This window comes from Carlito syrichta, unplaced genomic scaffold (genome assembly GCF_000164805.1).
Source record: "Carlito syrichta isolate Samal-C Ts95f unplaced genomic scaffold, Tarsius_syrichta-2.0.1 Scaffold135982, whole genome shotgun sequence".
NCBI lineage: Eukaryota > Metazoa > Chordata > Mammalia > Primates > Tarsiidae > Carlito > Carlito syrichta.
Genome location: NW_007080078.1, coordinates 65,424 through 83,483, shown reverse-complemented (window position 1 = coordinate 83,483; position 18,060 = coordinate 65,424). Strand labels below are relative to the sequence as shown.

Sequence of the window (18,060 nt, the reverse complement as noted above, 5' to 3'; positions counted from 1 at the left end):
GACGCAAAGTCACGCTGGCCCGGACGCGCGCGAACCCCGAAGCCGCCGTCTGCTCCGCAGCCGCCCGGCGCTTGTGCTGGTCCTGGAGACCCCGGCCTCCCCCGGCGCTCCCAAAGCCTCCGGACGCGCTCGGCGGCTTCCCCGCCGGGGCAGTCAGGCCGTGCCTGTGCCGAGGAAGCCGTGTCCCCCCCGCGCTCCTCCCCGCGACGCGCAGACTCCCGTGGACCCAAGCGCCCGCCGTCTGCCCACTGGACGAGCGGCCTTCGGAGCATCGTGTCGCGGCGGCCGCACGCCCGCGATCCTCTGGGCAGAGCTGCTGCCCCACCCCGTGGCAGCCCCCGCGTGAGGGTGGCCCCTCTGTCCCGGGTGGGGGCCTCTGCCCTTCCCTGCGCCGGGCCTGCGGTGGTTTTTGTCTTTCGCGTCTGCGGAGTTTGCTGTGCGAGGGCTGCTATCAGGAGGCACTTGGGCCTCACTCCCCCTGCTGAACCCGTAGTCTTGGGCCAGATTAAACCACCACCCAGGACCTACTTAAGTAACACACGCGTTGTTCAAAGTGCGGCCTCTGGCTACAGCCTGAACGGAGGAGGCGGACGGGAGACCACCGCGGGGACCCGAGACAGGGGCTTTCACCAGAACGTGCGGAAACGAAGCACAGAGGACACATCCTTTGGGAGGTAAAACAGAAATGGGTGACAGACCAGGCTGGAGGTCAGGAAAATTAAAGCGTCAAGATGACTACTGAGTTTCAGGCTAGGCAGAGAAGCCGCCGTGTCAACGTAACAGCCTAATGCCTTCCTCCTCGGCCAGACTCGGAGAATGGCTCCCCTTGCCCAAGGGCAGGATGGATAAAGAAGGAATGGGACCCCAAGAGGGAGGGGCTGAAATCGGAAAAATGATGGGGACAAAACCCAAAAGAGGAATGGTGACGTAAAGAAAGCAGTATTTGAACCGAAGGACTCCGAACTTACCTTGACCATGAATAGCCTTGGACGTGTTCCAGGTCCTCGCACAAATGTCTTCACAGTATTTGGCATTCAATGACCAGAGACCAAGAAAAATCTTAGCAAGAGCTCCATTTTGATTAACATCAACATTTTATTTTGGTAATAACTTTGAAACTACAAAGCCAACGAGAAGGCGGCGTACTTCACTAAAAACGTTATTACTTCAAGAGAGCATCTCTCTGGTCGAGGTACATCTAGAATCAAAGATGAGTGAGCTGGAAAAGACCCCCATAAACCATCTAGACCAAGCTTCTGTTCTAAAAGTTATTGACCGGTTTTACAGATGAGGCAACCAAAAACTGAGGTCTTAAGAAGTTTATTTGCCTCTTAAGTCACATAGTAAAAAGTTTGGTTTGGCATCGTAGAAATATCCTGCCTCCTACTCTTTTGACTGTTCAAATTGCTCCCTCTCATTTCATGAGTAACACACAAACACAAGCGACTGTACATACCTGTAGAGCACAGACGATTAGCTACTCATACTGTATCTGAAGTAGGGATTTTAAAACATACTTTTAAACCATGTTTTTGAAAATTCAGGGTTTTGTGGAAACGCCTCGGGGAGCTTGACAAGAGAGCAGTGTAGACTGCCCAGTGAGCCATTGGGTCCTGACCCTGTCAACCAGAAATAGATGGACCTACTCTCATATGTTTTATATACTGGTTAGAATTCCGCTAGAATTCCTCTGAAAATCCGTTTCTGCTGTTAACAATCAAAGTTTGAAAACCAATGTACTTGATTGAGGATTAGGGTACAAATGTGGTTCAGATCTACAGACTAGAGCCAAGACCCTTCCCAACGGGTCAGATATGAGCAGATGGAGGGCCAACAGGACCATAAACATTATGGATATTTGGAGTCCAGAATGATCACAAGTTGTTAATCTTGAGAATGGACAAAGGGGAAGCTGTGGGGAGGCAAACAGGTGCTTAAGTTATCCTCTACTAAAATAAGATGCTACAGTTGCTGAACCACAAGTGCTCTGGGGAAGCCAGGGCTACCCGGACAAAGCTGACAGCTCCCCTGCAGCCACACTGAAACTGCAATTGTGTGGTGGCCTCTGCATAGGAACTCTGTAGATATATGATGCTTCACTTTCCTCAGAGCTGCTTTGCTACATAAAACTCTGATCCAGCCCTTTGGTGACTGCTCCCCAGTGGAGCAGGGATTTAGACGATCTCCCAAAACTAAGTTAACATAAAGATGTATAGTAATGTCTTACTTGAAAAACATCAGACCTAGGTCTCTCTTTTTGCAGTTTTGTACAGTTTGTGCCACATGGAGAAATGGGAATGCCCTCAATTAACTGCTTCTTCTGAATCTGTTCAGTGGCTCAAAGTGGAACTCATGCATCAGCTCTTTGTAAGGCCACAAGAACACTGCCTCTGAAAAGCAAGTACGCAACTTAGACGAGCCAAGTTCTCCTAAGAACCCTCACCCATTTCCTTTGTGCAGCTGCTGCCCACAGCCCAGAGACTATGCACCTCTAGCTCAGGCACAGTCAACGCCATTCAATACCTGCTCTGGAGTTTTAGCAGTACTTAAGTCAGGAATGAAAGGTGCTCATGTGTCTTCTGGATGTATGCCAGCAATTCAGTTAGCTGAAGGAAAAAATAGATGTAAATGTTTCTTTCACTAAATCAGTACTTAGCATTGTGACAGCAGAGAATGTAACAGAGGCATCAAACACAAAATGGAGATTAATGCAGGTAACACTTAGGTTTATACTTACGTACAAAAACAAGTGTTTGACTTGGAAATTTAACTTTATTTACAAGTGTTCTTGTATAAACAAAGACACCATTCCACCCCTTTAAAATATTATAACTGATAATTTCCAAAATAAATTTACATAGTTTCAACCTTTCTGCATGAAATTGTATTACGGGATGAGTAAACAATCTCACAAGATGGCCTAAACCATAAAAACAAAACAAAATAATAATTAAAAAAACTCAGCTGACATGAATATACTACTGACGAAATGGAGAATTAAGAACACACCCCTCAATGTATTACTGCGCCAAGAAACAGAAATGTGATAATTTGGGGGGAGGTAAATGCTTTACAGTACGCGGTCTTATGTGGTTCCTCTAATTGTGAGTGCTTAGGATTGCTCTTGCAGGCTAGTACTTAAGTCTTTAAAAAGTCATCATTTGTAAAAAGGACACAAACTTTGCCAGATTATTCTGACAACAAAAATATGTAAATACTGGTCTGGTCTCATCATTCAGGCCAATTTAATAAAACAAATGCATGAAAAGAACTGAAAACAAAAACAACCATCGCATGACTGACTGACTGACAATATTAAGAGTTCTTCCTGAAATCAGAGCATTACTCCTCAATAGCATCTATAAATTTGAATGCTTCACAGCTGAAACAATATGTAGGCGAAATATGTAACCAAAGAGTTCAAAATAAAATTAACCACATCACCTGCTTATCATTTTATATGTATGTAGTAATTACTTTTTAAAAATCTTTTACATTTTATTTAGGGGATGATCTCTCTCACGTCTAAATCATAAGGCAAAGTCACAAGGAACCGCAAAACTTTGAAAAAAAATTCATCCCTGAGATGTGAGAGAGAGAAAAATACCTAAAACCAGATAAGACAGTCCTGTGCCCTTTTGACAATCTCTGCCACAGCATGAACTATGAACAGTGAGCAACTACATATATTCCAGGCCTGGAGAGTCACTGCCTCTAATGATCTGTTCTTCTTGTAAAGAAACTACAAATGCAACATTTAAAAAAAAATCGATAAAACAGGAACTCTGGTTTTACTGTCAGCTTTACAGTTTTGTCAAGTGTGAGGTCAGCCAGCTAAGATGAGGATTCCAGTAATGACTCAAGTCATGACGTCTGTTGGCATCTCTTCTGCTGAGTCTCCAGCTCCTCCATGGATGTTCACCCAAATAATAAAAGCAATACAATTGCAATTGAGTTAACTATTATCAATGGCACTGCAAAGAAAAAAAAAAAGTTTGTTATTATAAAGAAAGTCAGAAGCCGGGCTCGGTGGCTCAGCCTGTAATCCCGCGCCTTTGGGAGGCTGAGGTGAGTGGATTGCCTGAGCCCGCGGATTTGAGCCCGCGGGTTCGAGACTGCACTCCAGTCTGGGCGACAGAGTGAGACTCCAACTCAAAAATAAAAAATAAAAAAAAGAAAGAAAGTCAGGAAAAAACTAAGTAATACTTACTAGCATCCAGGAAGAATGGAAATATCTAACGATATGTTATCATAATCATGATTTAAATAGTTATAGAAGAAGATTAAAAAATACACTGGATCACAAAATCCAAAACTTATTTTAAAGAGAGCCTGTGTAACTGGGAATAAGGGTCTGTTGGCACAACTAGATCCACATGAAACATCTGCAGATGTGCTGGTGCAACTCAGGATGCAGAAGCATGGGGGACCCCGAAGTAGACCCCATGGCTGCCACTGCCACTTGAGATCAGAAATACAGTGCAAAGATTCTGCAGCTTAGTCACTACATGCAGAATCAATCTATTCAACATGTATCCAAAGGCCAAGGTTGGGATTAAAGGTTCAAGAAGAGACCCTGATTAATCGTTTTAAATAGAGGGTTTCTGAACTCTTCTTTTTTGAGTTGCTTGAAAATATTTTCCAATAGACTGGCATATGTGGGACCTTTATTTTTCTCTTGAAAATCTTCTAATAGAGTATATGACTTTACAATTCGGAACCAACAGTTTCCAAAAGGTGAGATTATCATTTTGTCTTTTAGCTCTGACAGATAACACACACATTATACCAATAACCATTCCATTTGCAGCAACTGGTTTAGAGAGAAATAAGAGGCAAACTAAGAACAAAACCAGTAACTTTCAAGCAGTAAAGCCAAGCTAAAGAGAACAAAAATCCCCACTACAAAAGCGCATGTGGTAGTATTCCACTCAGAAGTGTACTTAAATGAAACCACACAGTTAAAACTTGAATGCTCTACTGGTTTTGCTTCTTACCTCGCATCACAGTTCTTACAGATCGAATAAGGTTCATTAGCTGCGACTTAATCCCTGGCTCCTCTCCGAATCCACCAATTCCCTGGTCCGTTCCCCAGCCAACTGTGTCAAAGAAAGATGAGCTGCATTAAAATCTATTATGCACACACCTTGGTCCCTCAGTTATCTTTTAAAGATTAGTTTGAGCCCTCGTTGAAGACATAAAATATAAAGTAATATGGCTTATAAGTTAAAAAACAATATTGAGTTAAATATTTTGGAGTTTTTACTTTTGATAACACCAACAACCTCATTTCATTTACACTTTGACCTTATTAAAAAAAAACTGCAGTCTAAATTATTCCATGGCATTTAACAAAGGTGATTACTGTGGCTTGGATTCTCCCCTGACATTTTTTTTTTTTTTTTTGAGTAGGAGTCTCACTCTGTCATCCAGGCTGGAGTGCAGTGGCATACTCATGGCCACCGCAGCCTTGACTTGCTGGGCTCAGGCAATTCTTCTGCCTCAGCCTTCCAAGGAATAGAACCACAGGCACCTGCCACTACACCCTGCCATTTTTTTTTAAATTATAGAGACAGGTCTCACCAAGTTGCCCAGGCTGGTCTCAAACCCCTGGGGCTCAGGCAGTCCTCTTGCTTTTGCCTTCTAAAGTGCTGGAATGACAGGTATGAGCCACCGCATCTGGCCTTTTTTAAAGTATCAAAGTATTTCTCAGGTCACAACTGAAAAGCATATTGTCAAGCTATAGAATTAATTAGCTCTATTCAGAATTTATAAAACCCAATAAAATCATCAGTATAAAAATGCTGTAGCTGAGAATCACTGTCTATGTTACTTGAGGAAACTTTTAAAGTAAACCTGGCCGAGCGCATGGCTCACGCCTATAATCCCAGGACTTTGAGAGGCCAAGGCAGAAAGACTGAGTCTGAGACTAGTCTAGGCAACATAGTGAGACCTCGTCTCTACAAAAATGTTTTAAAAAATTAGCCAAGCCGGGCTCGGTGGCTCAGCCTGTAATCCCGCGCCTTTGGGAGGCTGAGGTGAGTGGATTGCCTGAGCCCGCGGGTTCGAGACCTGCCTGGGCAGTGAGACCTCATCTCTACAATAAATCAAAAAATCAGCCGGGTGTGGTAGTGCATGCCTGTAATTCCGGCTACTTGGAAGACTGAGGCAGAAGGATCGCCGGAGCCCAGCAGGTCGAGGCTGCGGTGGCCGGGAGCAGCCACTGCACTCCACTCTGGACGACAGAGTGAGACTCCAATTCAAAAAAAAAAAAATTAGCCAGGTGTGGTCATGTGCACCTGTAGTTCCAGCTACTCAGGAAGCTGAGGCAGGATGATAGCTGGAGCCCAGGCTGTAGCAAATCTGTGAGTGTGCCACTGCACTCCAGTGTGGGTGACAGAGTGAGATTCCAACTCAAAATAAAATAAAGTAAACCTGGTAACAATGGGAGTGGATCACAACCCCCAAAAGACATAATCTTGAACACCATGATCTCAAATCTTGAAATTCCTAAAGATCAAAAATCCCTAAAGTCTAAAGTCCCCAAAACCATAGTCTAGAAAGAACAAAATCTCAAAAATATAATTCTGGGGGAAACAATTTTAAAAATTCTCTAAAAGAGATTTAAGGGGACCTATTTGAGAAGCATATAAAAAATGATAGAACATTTCATAGGCTACTTTACACAATGGGCAATAACAACATACACATCTTTGCCACAACACTCAGGTACATTAATGACAGTCAAACAAGTACAACAGTTATGAGCAGACAAGCCATATTCACAAAGAAATAGTCAAAAAGGAAAATGTATAAACACTTATTGCTGTGGCTGGTAGTTGTGTGCACCCAGCTCTGTCACTGTGGGCACCTGAAATACTGTGACAACCTTTTCTTTTGACGAGATCAATAAAAAACAGAGGTGGGTCACCACTGCATGCTTAGTCACCCAAAGATCCAGAGAAATGCTATCTATCACAAATGTAGATGTACAAAAAGGACTTCCCCTCGTTTCCTGAGGAAGTTTCAACGTGGTTATGTGCACAGTGCTTACAAAGTCAACATTGTGGTGCTGTATTTTTGTGACATCAAATTTGCAAAAGATGCATAAAACCAACTTAGAGCTCTCTAAAAGTCTCTATACAATTTATACCTACAGAATTAAAAATGGTATGAAGATGAAATACATAGCATCAAGAATTGTAAAAAACAATGCTGACAATTTTAAATGGTGGGGGGAAAAAACTAAAAAAAAGAACAGACTAAAAGAAGATTTGATATTTGGAAACACACACAGGGACAGATATGGGCAACTGCACAGAGTCCAGAGAACAAGCTGAGTTTCACAATCTTAGCTATATGTTCATGCCTTGCATCATGAATAGTTGCTTTTTTTCTTTAGGATGTGGTTCTCCTGGGAGAGGATGGTTACTTTTGTTTTCTGTCCAACACCAGCACTGCTATTTCTGAAGTTCTTCTGTGACTCGCTGTACACCTGTGTGAGCATCCCTGTTAGAATTTCCCATCTGTGCCTACTTCCACATGGTCTGGAAGCCCCTTCCACAGGAACTCCTGTGCAGACCACAGGTCTGGAGGACACAATACCAGTGTTGAGCAGCAGCACAGCTGCGTACGTGTCTTCATATCCTGTCATGCACACAATTATTTTTGAGACAGACACTAACTCTGCCGGCTTCTTCTGGCCAATGCTCTTTTAATTCATAAAAAGCTCCTAGAATGTCACCAATGGGAAAGAATGCCAATGCAGTCAAAGGAGGCATTTTTAAACTGCAGTTTTTGCCACCAGTGTATCTTGTGGCCAGTCCACTCACCTGCATTTTCTGCCGTATGCAAATAAAGACAATAACAAGATAATAGTTCTCTAACATGATGCCACTAACACGATGTAACTATCCTGCATACAACTGAAGACACACTAATCCCTTCCCCAGAATTCAACTTTCAGGATTTCAACGTTTCGAATTTTGATCTTTTGGGATTGAGATTTTCAACATTGGGAATTTTGACCTTTTGGGATTACAATCCAAACCCGTGGGCACATGGCCAGGCCTCCATGGCATGCGCTGGCCAGTCGGCAGAATGCATCCTTCTTCCCATTGCACCTAATCGCATCTCTCCCATTCTCAACTCTGATGCAAGAAATTCAGCCCATACCCACGTGATCCTGTCAATGAGCCTTTTGCCTTCTTCGATGACATCTTCCCGGGATGCCACAAACCAGTCTTCCCTTACCCTTCAGTGCAACTGCTTTTCTGTTGCATCACACCTTCTTTGGAAAACTCCCACGTCCTCATGTCAGGTCCACGCTTCACTATATCATGTGACTACAGGGCTTAATTCATGACATGCTAACCCTTAAACTCAAAGATAGAGAACAAGTCCTTATTTTATACATAAAAGAAGCAAACATCAAAAACTCAGACTTCACTTTGCTTAGTCAACTTGTCTAAAACAGCTCTGGACACACTGCAGGTGTTCAAGACACATCTTTTGATTCATCCAAGGGTAGGAGAACCGGAGATTTTGTCATTAAACATTCCGACTATCAATATGAAATCAGCATAATTCAGCTGTAGCATTAGTATTAAAAGCTCATTCAATTTCAAAACCATGAAAGAGGATGGCACTTTACATACACTGCTAAATTCAGAGCATTTGACAACAGTCTTACAAATAGGAAACAATGTAAAATTTTAGAGGATTCTTCCAATTAGGGCATATGTTTACAGGGGTAAGAGATCTCTCTCTCTTCTCTCCACAGAATCAAATAAAATGCTGAGTTACTCTGGGAGTAAAAATACAGGTTGAGGGCATTAAATAAATCTACACGTTTGTTTTCTACTGAGTACTAAGCATTATGCCTCTTAGTCCTTTAAGATGATTTAGTTCCATTATAAGACACACAGTACTTTCTGGAGACCAAAAGTTTATTAAGAAAGCTAAAAAGATGGCTCAGGAAATGGGTGAAATAAAGCTAGCAACAGCTCACTGAGCAACTGCTCACTTCTGAAATGCCAAATTTAACCAGTATTATTTCCAGAAAAAATCAACAGCCCCAAGCAGTAGTGGCCCAGACTCACAGCAGCTCACCCAGTGAGCCAGTATACCTACTGTTTCTTAAGTGAGCTCCTCTCCTCCCCATGCCTGGTTTCTGCATTTCAAACCTCCTCTTTTCTCAAACATCCTGCCTTGCTGCATTCTTACCAAATGGACTCACTACACACCCAATTTTTAGAAAGAATACATTATCGGCTGGGAACTCATCATTTGTTTCGGCTACCCAGCAGCTGAACCCCACTGTTATTTAGGGAATTCCCCATTTATGGGTTCTAGAGAGGCTCAAAGACTATTTCTTCCCCCAGGAGGTGAAAAAGCTACACGTGTGCTTTCCTAGCTTCCCCTGCAACTCAGATACAGATACATAAACTAGGTTCCTCCAGTGCCCACCCTTGTGCCCAGACATACCCATACCAGATCACCCAGGGTACAGTGACAGCAGAGGGACGGGACAGAAACACACTCCGGCCAGTGGCAGCAGCAGTGGCAGAGGGCAGAGCAGCCAAGTTCCAGCATCATGCATTTGGATGCTGTTCCCAGAAGCTTCGCCTGGAGCCAAGTTCTCTGGTCCTCCCAGCATTTCTGCAAGCTAGCCAGTATCTTAAAACAAACAAACAAAAAACCCTTTCCTCCTCTCCCTCTCCCATCTCCAAATGGCAGAATCAGGATCTGGTGAGCAGAGAGCGACATTGAAAGCGGCCATCACAGCGTGCGGGGGTGGGGGGGTGTTTCTGTGGCTTTTCTTCCATTCTGTGGTTATCTTTTCATGTTCTTGACGGTATCTTTTAAAGCACAAAAGTTTTTAATTTTGGTGAAGCCCAATTAATCTAATTTTTCTTTGGCACAATATATGTCAATTCCAGCTTCTCCACAACCTCACCAACACTTGCTACTGTCTTTCTTACTACAGCCATCCTATAGTGTGAAAAGTGGTATCTCATTATGATCTTGATTTGTATTTCTCTAGTGATTAGTGCTGCTGACCAACTATTCATGTGCTTATTGGCCATGATAAGCACATGAAGAAAACGGTATTCCATACTGAGGAACACTGTTTGGCAACGGAAAGTCATGAAGTACTGATAGATGCTACAACATGGATGAATCTTGAAATCATTATGCTAAGAGGACATCACTGTCTTATTCCAGATCAGAGAAAGCATTCAGTATTTGTTCTCCTCTTTCAAGATTGTTTTGGCTGTTCTGGGTCCCTTGCGTTTCCTCTAGAATCAACACATCAGTTTCTTCAAAAAAGCTAACTGGGATTTTGATAGACATTGTATTAAATCTGTAAATGAATACCATTAAGTATTGTCATCTTCATAATATGAAGTCCTCTGACTCATGAACACGGGATGTCTTTACTTTCTTTAATCATCTTTAAAAGATCTTTAATTTCTTTCAACAATGCCTTGTAGTTTTCACAGTATAAGATGGTGCACTTCTTTTTCTCAAATTTATTCCTAAGTATTTTATCCTTTTTGATACTGTAAATAAAATTGTTTACTTAATTTCATTTATAGTTGTTCATTGTTCATGTGCAAAAAAAACCTGATTTTTATATACTACAACTTTATTAAACTCATTTATTTGTTCTAATAGCTTACTAGTCAATTCTAGGACTTTCTCTCTATTAAGATTAAGTCATCTGCAAACAGATAGTTTTACTTTTTCAACCTCCTGGTCTGGATGTCTGTTATTTCCTTTTTCTTGTCTAACTCCCCTGGCTAGACTCACCAGTACAAGGTTAAACAGAAACGGCGAGAAGACATCCTTGTCTTCTTCCAGATCAAGGAAGCATTCACCGTTACATCATCAAGGAAGATATTAACCAGGAAGTTCTCATAGATGTTCTTTATCAGACTGAGGGAGTTCCCTCCTCTTCCTAGTTTGTTGAGTACTTCTGTCATGAAAAGTTGATGGATCTGTCAAATGCTTTTTCTGTATCTATTGTAATGATCGTGTGATTTTTATTTTATTAATGTTGTACATTATATTAATTGACTTCCAAATGTTAAGCCAACCCTGCATTCCCAGGATAAATCCCATCTGGTCATGATATATAATCCCATTTATATGTTGTTAGATTTGCCAGTATTTTGTTGAGAATTTCTTCATTTAAATTCTTAAGAGATACTGGCTTGTAGTCTCTTTCATTGTGATGTCTCTGTCTGGTTTTCATATCAGGTTAATATGGCATTAATTGGAAAGTGTTCCCTCTTCTCTATTTTTTGGAAGTGTTGTGAAGAATTTGTATTCAGTTTTCTTTAAATGTATGGTAGACTGCAAGGTTGAAGCCTGGACTTCTCTTTGTGATAAGTTTTAAAGTTATTAAAATTATTAATTCTATCTCTTTACCTGTTATAGATCTGTTTGGTTTTCCTATTTACTTGAGTCTTGTCTCTTGTTTTCTTGGTCAGTCTAGCTACAGGTTTATCAATTTTATTAACCTTTTGAAGAAACCACCTTCTGGTTTTTAATTCTATTATTTTCTACCATATATTTCACTAATTTTCACTGTAATCTTTATTATTTCCTTCCTGTTGCTTTGGGGGTCCTGGCTCAAATGACAGAGATTCTCACTGGTATTATTTTTAAGCGATTTGCTTAAAATAAACATTTCTCTCATTGCTGTACACTCTTATGAAAATTCCTAGAAGAGTTAAATATTTGTTTTTAAAATAATTTTTACCAGTTATGGCATTTCACTGGAAAGAGGGTCCACAGAGGTCTTCACACTACCATTCTGGAAATGCTGTCTATTAGGACTCATTTTTCACATTTTAAAAGTTATCCAAGTACCTTCATAATAACCTCAATTTCACTTCTTGGCCCACAAAACTCAAAATACTTACAATGCTTTACAGAAATGTTTGCTTTCTTCCAGAAGCTTTGTTTTACCTTTCCCATTAGACCTGTGATACTCTTGCAATTTGCTTTTGTGCTTAGTCTGAGATAGAGGTCAAATTCATTTATTTATTTTAGCTATCTAGTTAACCTAGAATCATTTTCTTAAAGGCCATCCTGTCTGTCCTTTTCTGCCATGTCACCTTTATCATAAATGAAGTGTCCATATAAATGAGTCTATATTTGGGTTCTCCAGTATGTCCCACCGTTCTTTCCATCTAAAAACCTTTTAGTAAATCCCCTTCTGCGTAATCAGCAAGAATCAGCTTCTGTTGCTTGTGACCAAGAACCCTGACGGGAATGAATTTCAGGACTCCATCCTCTAACCCTGGGGTTCCTGACCCTTGAGCTGTGGATGGGTGCCTGTGGCCTGTTAAGAACCAGGCCACACAGCATGAGGTGTGCAGCAGGAGGTGAACAGCAGGCAGGCAAGCAAAGCGTCACTGGTGTTCAGAGCTGCCCCCACCACTCGCCTTACTGCCTGAGCTCTGCCTCCTGTCGGATCAGCCACAGCATTAGATTCTCATAGGAGCACAAACCCTACCATGACCCGAGTATGCGAGACATCTAGGTTGCACGCCCCTTATGAGAATCCAATGGCTGATGACCTGAGGTGGAGCTGAGGCGGGGATGCCAGTGCTGGAGAGCAGCTGCAAGTACAGGTGAACATGAGCAGTGAGGTTTGACTGCAGAGACCATCACAAACCAATGGCTTGCAGACTCCTATCAAAACCCTCTCCATGAGTGGCAAGTGAGTTGATCTGCTTCAATTGTACAGCTGCATCTGGTAGCATAATTATTGTATAATTATGTATCATATAGAAGTATTTATATTGTATAATTATGTATAATTATTTCATTATGTTACATTATATTTCATTATATATTTATTAGACAGTTCATTATATGCGACAATGTAGTAATAATAGAAATAATGTGTACAATAAATGTAATGTGCTTGAATCATCCTAAAACCACCCCCCACATCTGCAGAAAAGTTATCTTCCTCGAATCTGGTCCCTTGTTCCAAAAAAGTTGGAGACTGCTGCTCTAACTTCTTCTCTCTCTCTTAGGCAGCCTTCATTCCAGTGATTTCAAATTCCCAGCTGATACTGAAAATCCCAACCTATAAGTTCTTCCTAGACCTCCTTCTGGTTACCGGACCTGACATGACATACCCACTTGGGAGTCCCCAAAGGGATCTCACACTAGGCAAATTCTTATTCATATTTTGGGACTCAGCTTCAAATGTTGGCTCCTTACAAAGTGACACTGCCCTGATTCAGCTAGGAGGTTACATTCCCATTGTGCGAGTCCAGCTCTCTTCTTTCAAAGAATTGATCCCAGACTCAATGGACTGACTACACATCATTTTGAAATATCTGTTCCAGCCGGGCTCAGTGGCTCAGCCTGTAATCCCAGCGCTTTGGGAGGCTGAGGTGAGTGGATTGCCTGAGCCTGTTGGGTTCAAGACCCACCCAGGCAACTTGGTAAGACCTTATCTCTACAATAAACAAAAAAATTAGACAGGCGTGGTAGCGCGTGCCTGTAGTTTCAGCTACTTGGAAGGTTGAGGTGGAAGGATTGCCGGAGCCCAGCAGGTCAAGGCTGCAGTGGCCGGGAGCGGCCACTGCACTCCAGTCTGGGTGACAGAGTGAGACTCCAACTCAAAATAAAAATAAATAAATAAATTTTAAAAAATGAAATATCTGTTCCTTCATTAGACTGTAAGCTATATGGGAACAGAGGCATTCTGTCATGTTCACTGTGCTGTTCCCTTTCCACCTAACTCACGGTGGCTGGCCCAGTTGTTGTAACTTCCTGCCATCACACCTAGAAACCTTCCTCCCTCTCCAGTAAACCTTGCCTTCTCCTTTTCAATGAAGACAGTTTCCACTTCCTACTTTGTGCTGTCTCCTCCACCTGTGTCTTAGATCTCATCTCCTACTTTCTCAGAACCCTTGAGCTACCAATTACTTCACTTACCCTTTTATCTTTTCTTTCTCTCCATTACACCCTTCCCATTAGAGAAAAGCAAATTCTTTCTTAAACCTTTAATTATGAAGGTTCTGAAACATGCCTATTGCTCAACTCAATAACTGTTTGCTTTCGTCATATGTGCTTCACCTTTTTCCTGCTCACTTTAATTATTGAAGCTATGATTCCACTCCCAAACATTTCGGTATGCATCTTTGAATAAGGGTATTTCCCAATGTAACTATTCGTACCATTATCACACCAATAAATTTTATAGCAGCCGGGAGTGGTGGCTCATGCCTGTTATCCCAGGACTTTTTGAGGCCGAGGTGAGAGGACTGCCTGAGTCCAGGGATTCGAGACCAGCCTGGGCAACTCGGCAGACCTTGTCTCTACAATAAATCAAAAATTAGCCGGGCGTGGTGGCGCTTGCCTGTAGTTCCAGTTAATTGGAAGGCTGAGGTGGAAGGATCACCTGAGCCCAGCAGATGGAGGCTGTGGTAGCCATGATTACACCACTGCACTCCAGCCTGGGCAACAGAGTGAGACTCCGACTCAAAAAAAAAATTTTTTTTTACAGTGATTCCTTAATATCATCTAATACCTAGTTCATATTCAAATTTCATCACACATCCCAAAACATCTTTTACAGATGATATTTTTGAATCAGGATTCAATCAAGGGTCACACACTGTATATGGATATCTCCTTTACATTTATTTTTGTCTCTCTCAGAAGATATTCTGAACATCTGCCTCACTGGCCATCCCCTCCCCTCTTCCTTCATGGTGCTGTCATGTTGAAAAGACCTCACTAGTTTTCATTGTCATTACTGAGATTCAAGTCTCCCGGTCTAAAAACAACCACCTACCACAGAACACGTCTCCGCATCCCTTCCAGCTGCTTTTCTCTTCTCCTCCAACTTAATGGCCACACCGGTCAGCCCTGCTGTCTCCACGCCTTTCTCACCCATCCCAACCTGGATTTCATCCACTGCTGTAATTGCTCTCGTAGACTCTCCAGTGACCTCCACGTCTGGAATCTTTACACCCCTTTTCAGTCCTTAAACTACAGTTCCAAGGCCCCCGGGGGATGTAGATGACAACGGACAGTGGTGACTTCCCCACATACGGTGTCTTTAGGATCTAGTAGCCAAGATGGCCACTAGGGGCTGCATGGCAGGTAGCGTACGCCCTGTGGATACACCGGACCAAGGGACAAGTCACGTCTAGACGGAGCGAGACATCATCAGACTACTCAGAAGAGCTCACAGTTTAAAGCTTATGATATGTTTCTTTCTGGAATCTTCCATTTGACTACAGGTAACAGAAACTGCGACGAGCCAAACAAAAGATAAGGGGGGCTACCGTACTTAGCTCTCAGCAACACCCCACTGCTGTACGACCCCTCCTACGCAAGCACGTCTTGACCTCAGGGACCCCCACTCGGCATCTTCCCACTCACCAATTCTCCCCTTAGCTCTCCCAACTCTATCTGAACACCAGACACTAAAGGAAATCCTAGGACTGCCCAACTCTCTTCATGCTCTGCTCTTTCCCTGAAGAATCTCATTTTCTCATGTGACTGACTTACCATCTAGGCTTGGCAAGTCCACATTTCAGCTCCACCCAGTTCACACTTCTGCTCTATGGATTTCAGTAGAAGTGACGACCTTACGTCCCCACCTGCACACCTCACAGAAATCTCAAGCTCGGCACGTCTGAAGTTATTTCATTATCTTCTTCCTCCTGGTCTACCATATCACCCTAGCTTTCCTCCAGCTCTCCCTAACTCAGTCAGTTTACTAATCCTTCACTCTGGCTTACGCCGAGAACCAACAGATCTTCAACTTAATCCTCGCTCTTTCTCAAAGCCCAGCAGTAAGTTCTGCCTTTTCTACTTTTAAAACATCCTCTGATCTGCAGTCGTGTCCAAGGGCTGCCATAACATAGCATCACAAACCAGGTGGCTTAACACCCAGAAATATGCGGATAAGTCTGAAGACCAGAAGCCTGAAACGAGGTGTAAGCAGGGCTGGTTCCTTCTGCGGGTGCTGGGGAAAAGCTTGTCCCTGCCAACCCCCCAATATCTGGCGGTAGCTGGAGACCTTCGTTGTTCCTTGGCTTGTAGTCACATCTCTCCACTCTGCCTCAGTAGTCAGTCACATGGCCTTCTCTCTGCGTCTCTGTAGCTCTCTCTCTATAAAGACACCACTCATTCATTCTCAGGTCAAGCCTAATCCAGTGTGACCTCATCTTAACTTCAATAAAAATGCAAAGATCCTGATTCCGAATAAGGTCACCTCCACAGGTTAGGTCTTCGGCACATATTCTCAGGGACACACCTCAACTGCCAGCGCGACCCCTTCTGCTTCTCTGTGTAGTTGAGTGGTGAAGAGGAGGGCTCCGGAGTCAGAGGCCTACCTTCAAACGCTAGCTCCACCACTTTCTGCCTCCCTGTGTGACCTCAGGAAAGCTACCTCCTCTTTGTACTTCTGGCTCCCCACTGGACAGTGGGGGGTGAAAACAATAACTATCTCTAGGGTTGCTGTGAGAGTGACACCAGGTGATGTGTCAGCACCTGATACAGACCCTGTGCATGAGTGCTATGTAAGTGTTAGCTACCATCATTGTCTCTACCTGCCCTGATTAGAATGGTCACTCCCACATCCACTCCTCTCCCTTCCAATCTGTTCTCCACACTGTAACCAGAAGGATCTTGCAGATAACACAAGTCTGGTCATGCCACCGTCTTGCTTAAGACACTATCTTCACCTGCCTGAGTTTTTGCCCCAGCTCTACACTGCTCACAGCTCTCCTCATCCTCCCAACCCTTCACCTTCACCTAGTTAATGTTCACTCACTTATCAGATTTCAGGCTAAACACTTTTCTTCTAGAAAGTTTCTGTAGGGCAACAGACAGTCAGTGACACCATGACCACACTCTGGACATGGCCTCAAGCAGGAGTTTGGAGCCTGGGGAAGAGGTCCTTGGGTGGAAACCCTGGGATTTCCCTTTCCCCTCAGGCTCTGGCATAGGCATGCAGTTTACACTGAGGCCTTGGGTGAAGTGTCCTCCTGCCTGCTGACACACCCTGCAGCTGGGCACAGTGAACATTCTCGGCAACCTCTCATGAGGCAGTCGCCCTACAGGCTGGCTCAGACCAGAATGAGCATGTCCAGACCAAGGCCCGTCACTTTAGCTCCCTTTAGTTCATTGTAATACTAAAAATCCCACCCTGGAGAGAATCACAGCCATTTTGCGAACATGCAGAGTGCTTGTGCACGCACGTTCTCACACGATGCCTGCATGCTGGAAACGCCACTCTTTTCGAGCTTAACCCCGCGCTCTGCCCCATGTAAACTGCGATATGCCCCGTGTGCCTCTGACAGTCGGGAGTATTTTCTTCGGACCACATTCCCCATCTGTGAGTCGCTGAATGAATGTCTCGTCCATACACTCTCGCGCTCAATATATCCCTGTTGATGTAATCACCCAGCTCCCAGGCTTGGGTTTTAGCGACCGGAAGGGACACACTTGGTCCACTCCAGCAAATGACTCGCGGTAGGCGGCGTCCGGCCTGGACCCTGCCTCCTCCAGCAAGCGGCAGCCTCCCCAGGAGACGGAGAGGTCGGCCTGCGTCCTCAGCGCCGTAGTCCCGAGTCCCACACGGTCTGGGCACACCGCAGGCACCGCCTCGCCGCCGGGATGTAAGCCCTCCCGGGCACACGGGCGGCCGGGGGTCCGCGCCCCCGACGCGTGCCCTCTCCTCGGGCCCCAGCTCCCAGGGTCCCCCGCGGCTCCCCGTCAGTCTCCTTTTCGGACTCCTGTGGCCCCAGAGGAGCCCCGCTGCCCCGCCCCAACTCCTGCCCTCAACACTCAGCCTTGGAAGCTGTCACCGGGCAAATAAACGCCGCTGGGCGGGCGGCCGAGGCCACTCACTGTTCTTGAGGAACCGCTCCTCGTGCAGCACGGCGATGGCGTTGACGCAGAGCAGGGCGGCCTGCAGCAGCGAGTACAGGGTGAAGGCCATGGCCGCGCCCAGCCGCCGGGCACGCCGAGTCCTCCCCAGCTGCCAGAGACGTGGCGCCGCCGCGG

The 18,060-nt window shown here is 44.2% G+C and overlaps 1 protein-coding gene across 1 annotated transcript; it reads right to left on the bottom strand.

Moving 5' to 3' along the window:
* Window positions 1–1,071: 1,071 nt before the first annotated feature.
* IER3IP1 (immediate early response 3 interacting protein 1) lies at window positions 1,072–18,054 on the bottom strand. The gene is made up of 3 exons (XM_008049684.2): window positions 17,905–18,054; window positions 4,998–5,099; window positions 1,072–3,974 (listed from the first exon to the last, which is right to left on the bottom strand). The coding sequence occupies exons 1-3, from the start codon at window positions 17,993–17,995 to the stop codon at window positions 3,919–3,921; spliced, it is 249 nt and encodes an 82-aa protein (XP_008047875.1). The 5' UTR covers window positions 17,996–18,054; the 3' UTR covers window positions 1,072–3,918.
* Window positions 18,055–18,060: the final 6 nt, after the last annotated feature.

Coding starts and splice junctions, on each gene's coding strand:
- IER3IP1 (XM_008049684.2), bottom strand. CDS start 17,995: ATGGCCTTCACCCTGTACTCGCTGCTGCAGGCCGCCCTGCTCTGCGTC. Junction 5,100..17,904: donor GGAGCGGTTCCTCAAGAACA/GTGAGTGGCCTC, acceptor TCTTTGACACAG/TTGGCTGGGGAACGGACCAG. Junction 3,975..4,997: donor TGTAAGAACTGTGATGCGAG/GTAAGAAGCAAA, acceptor TTTTCTTTGCAG/TGCCATTGATAATAGTTAAC.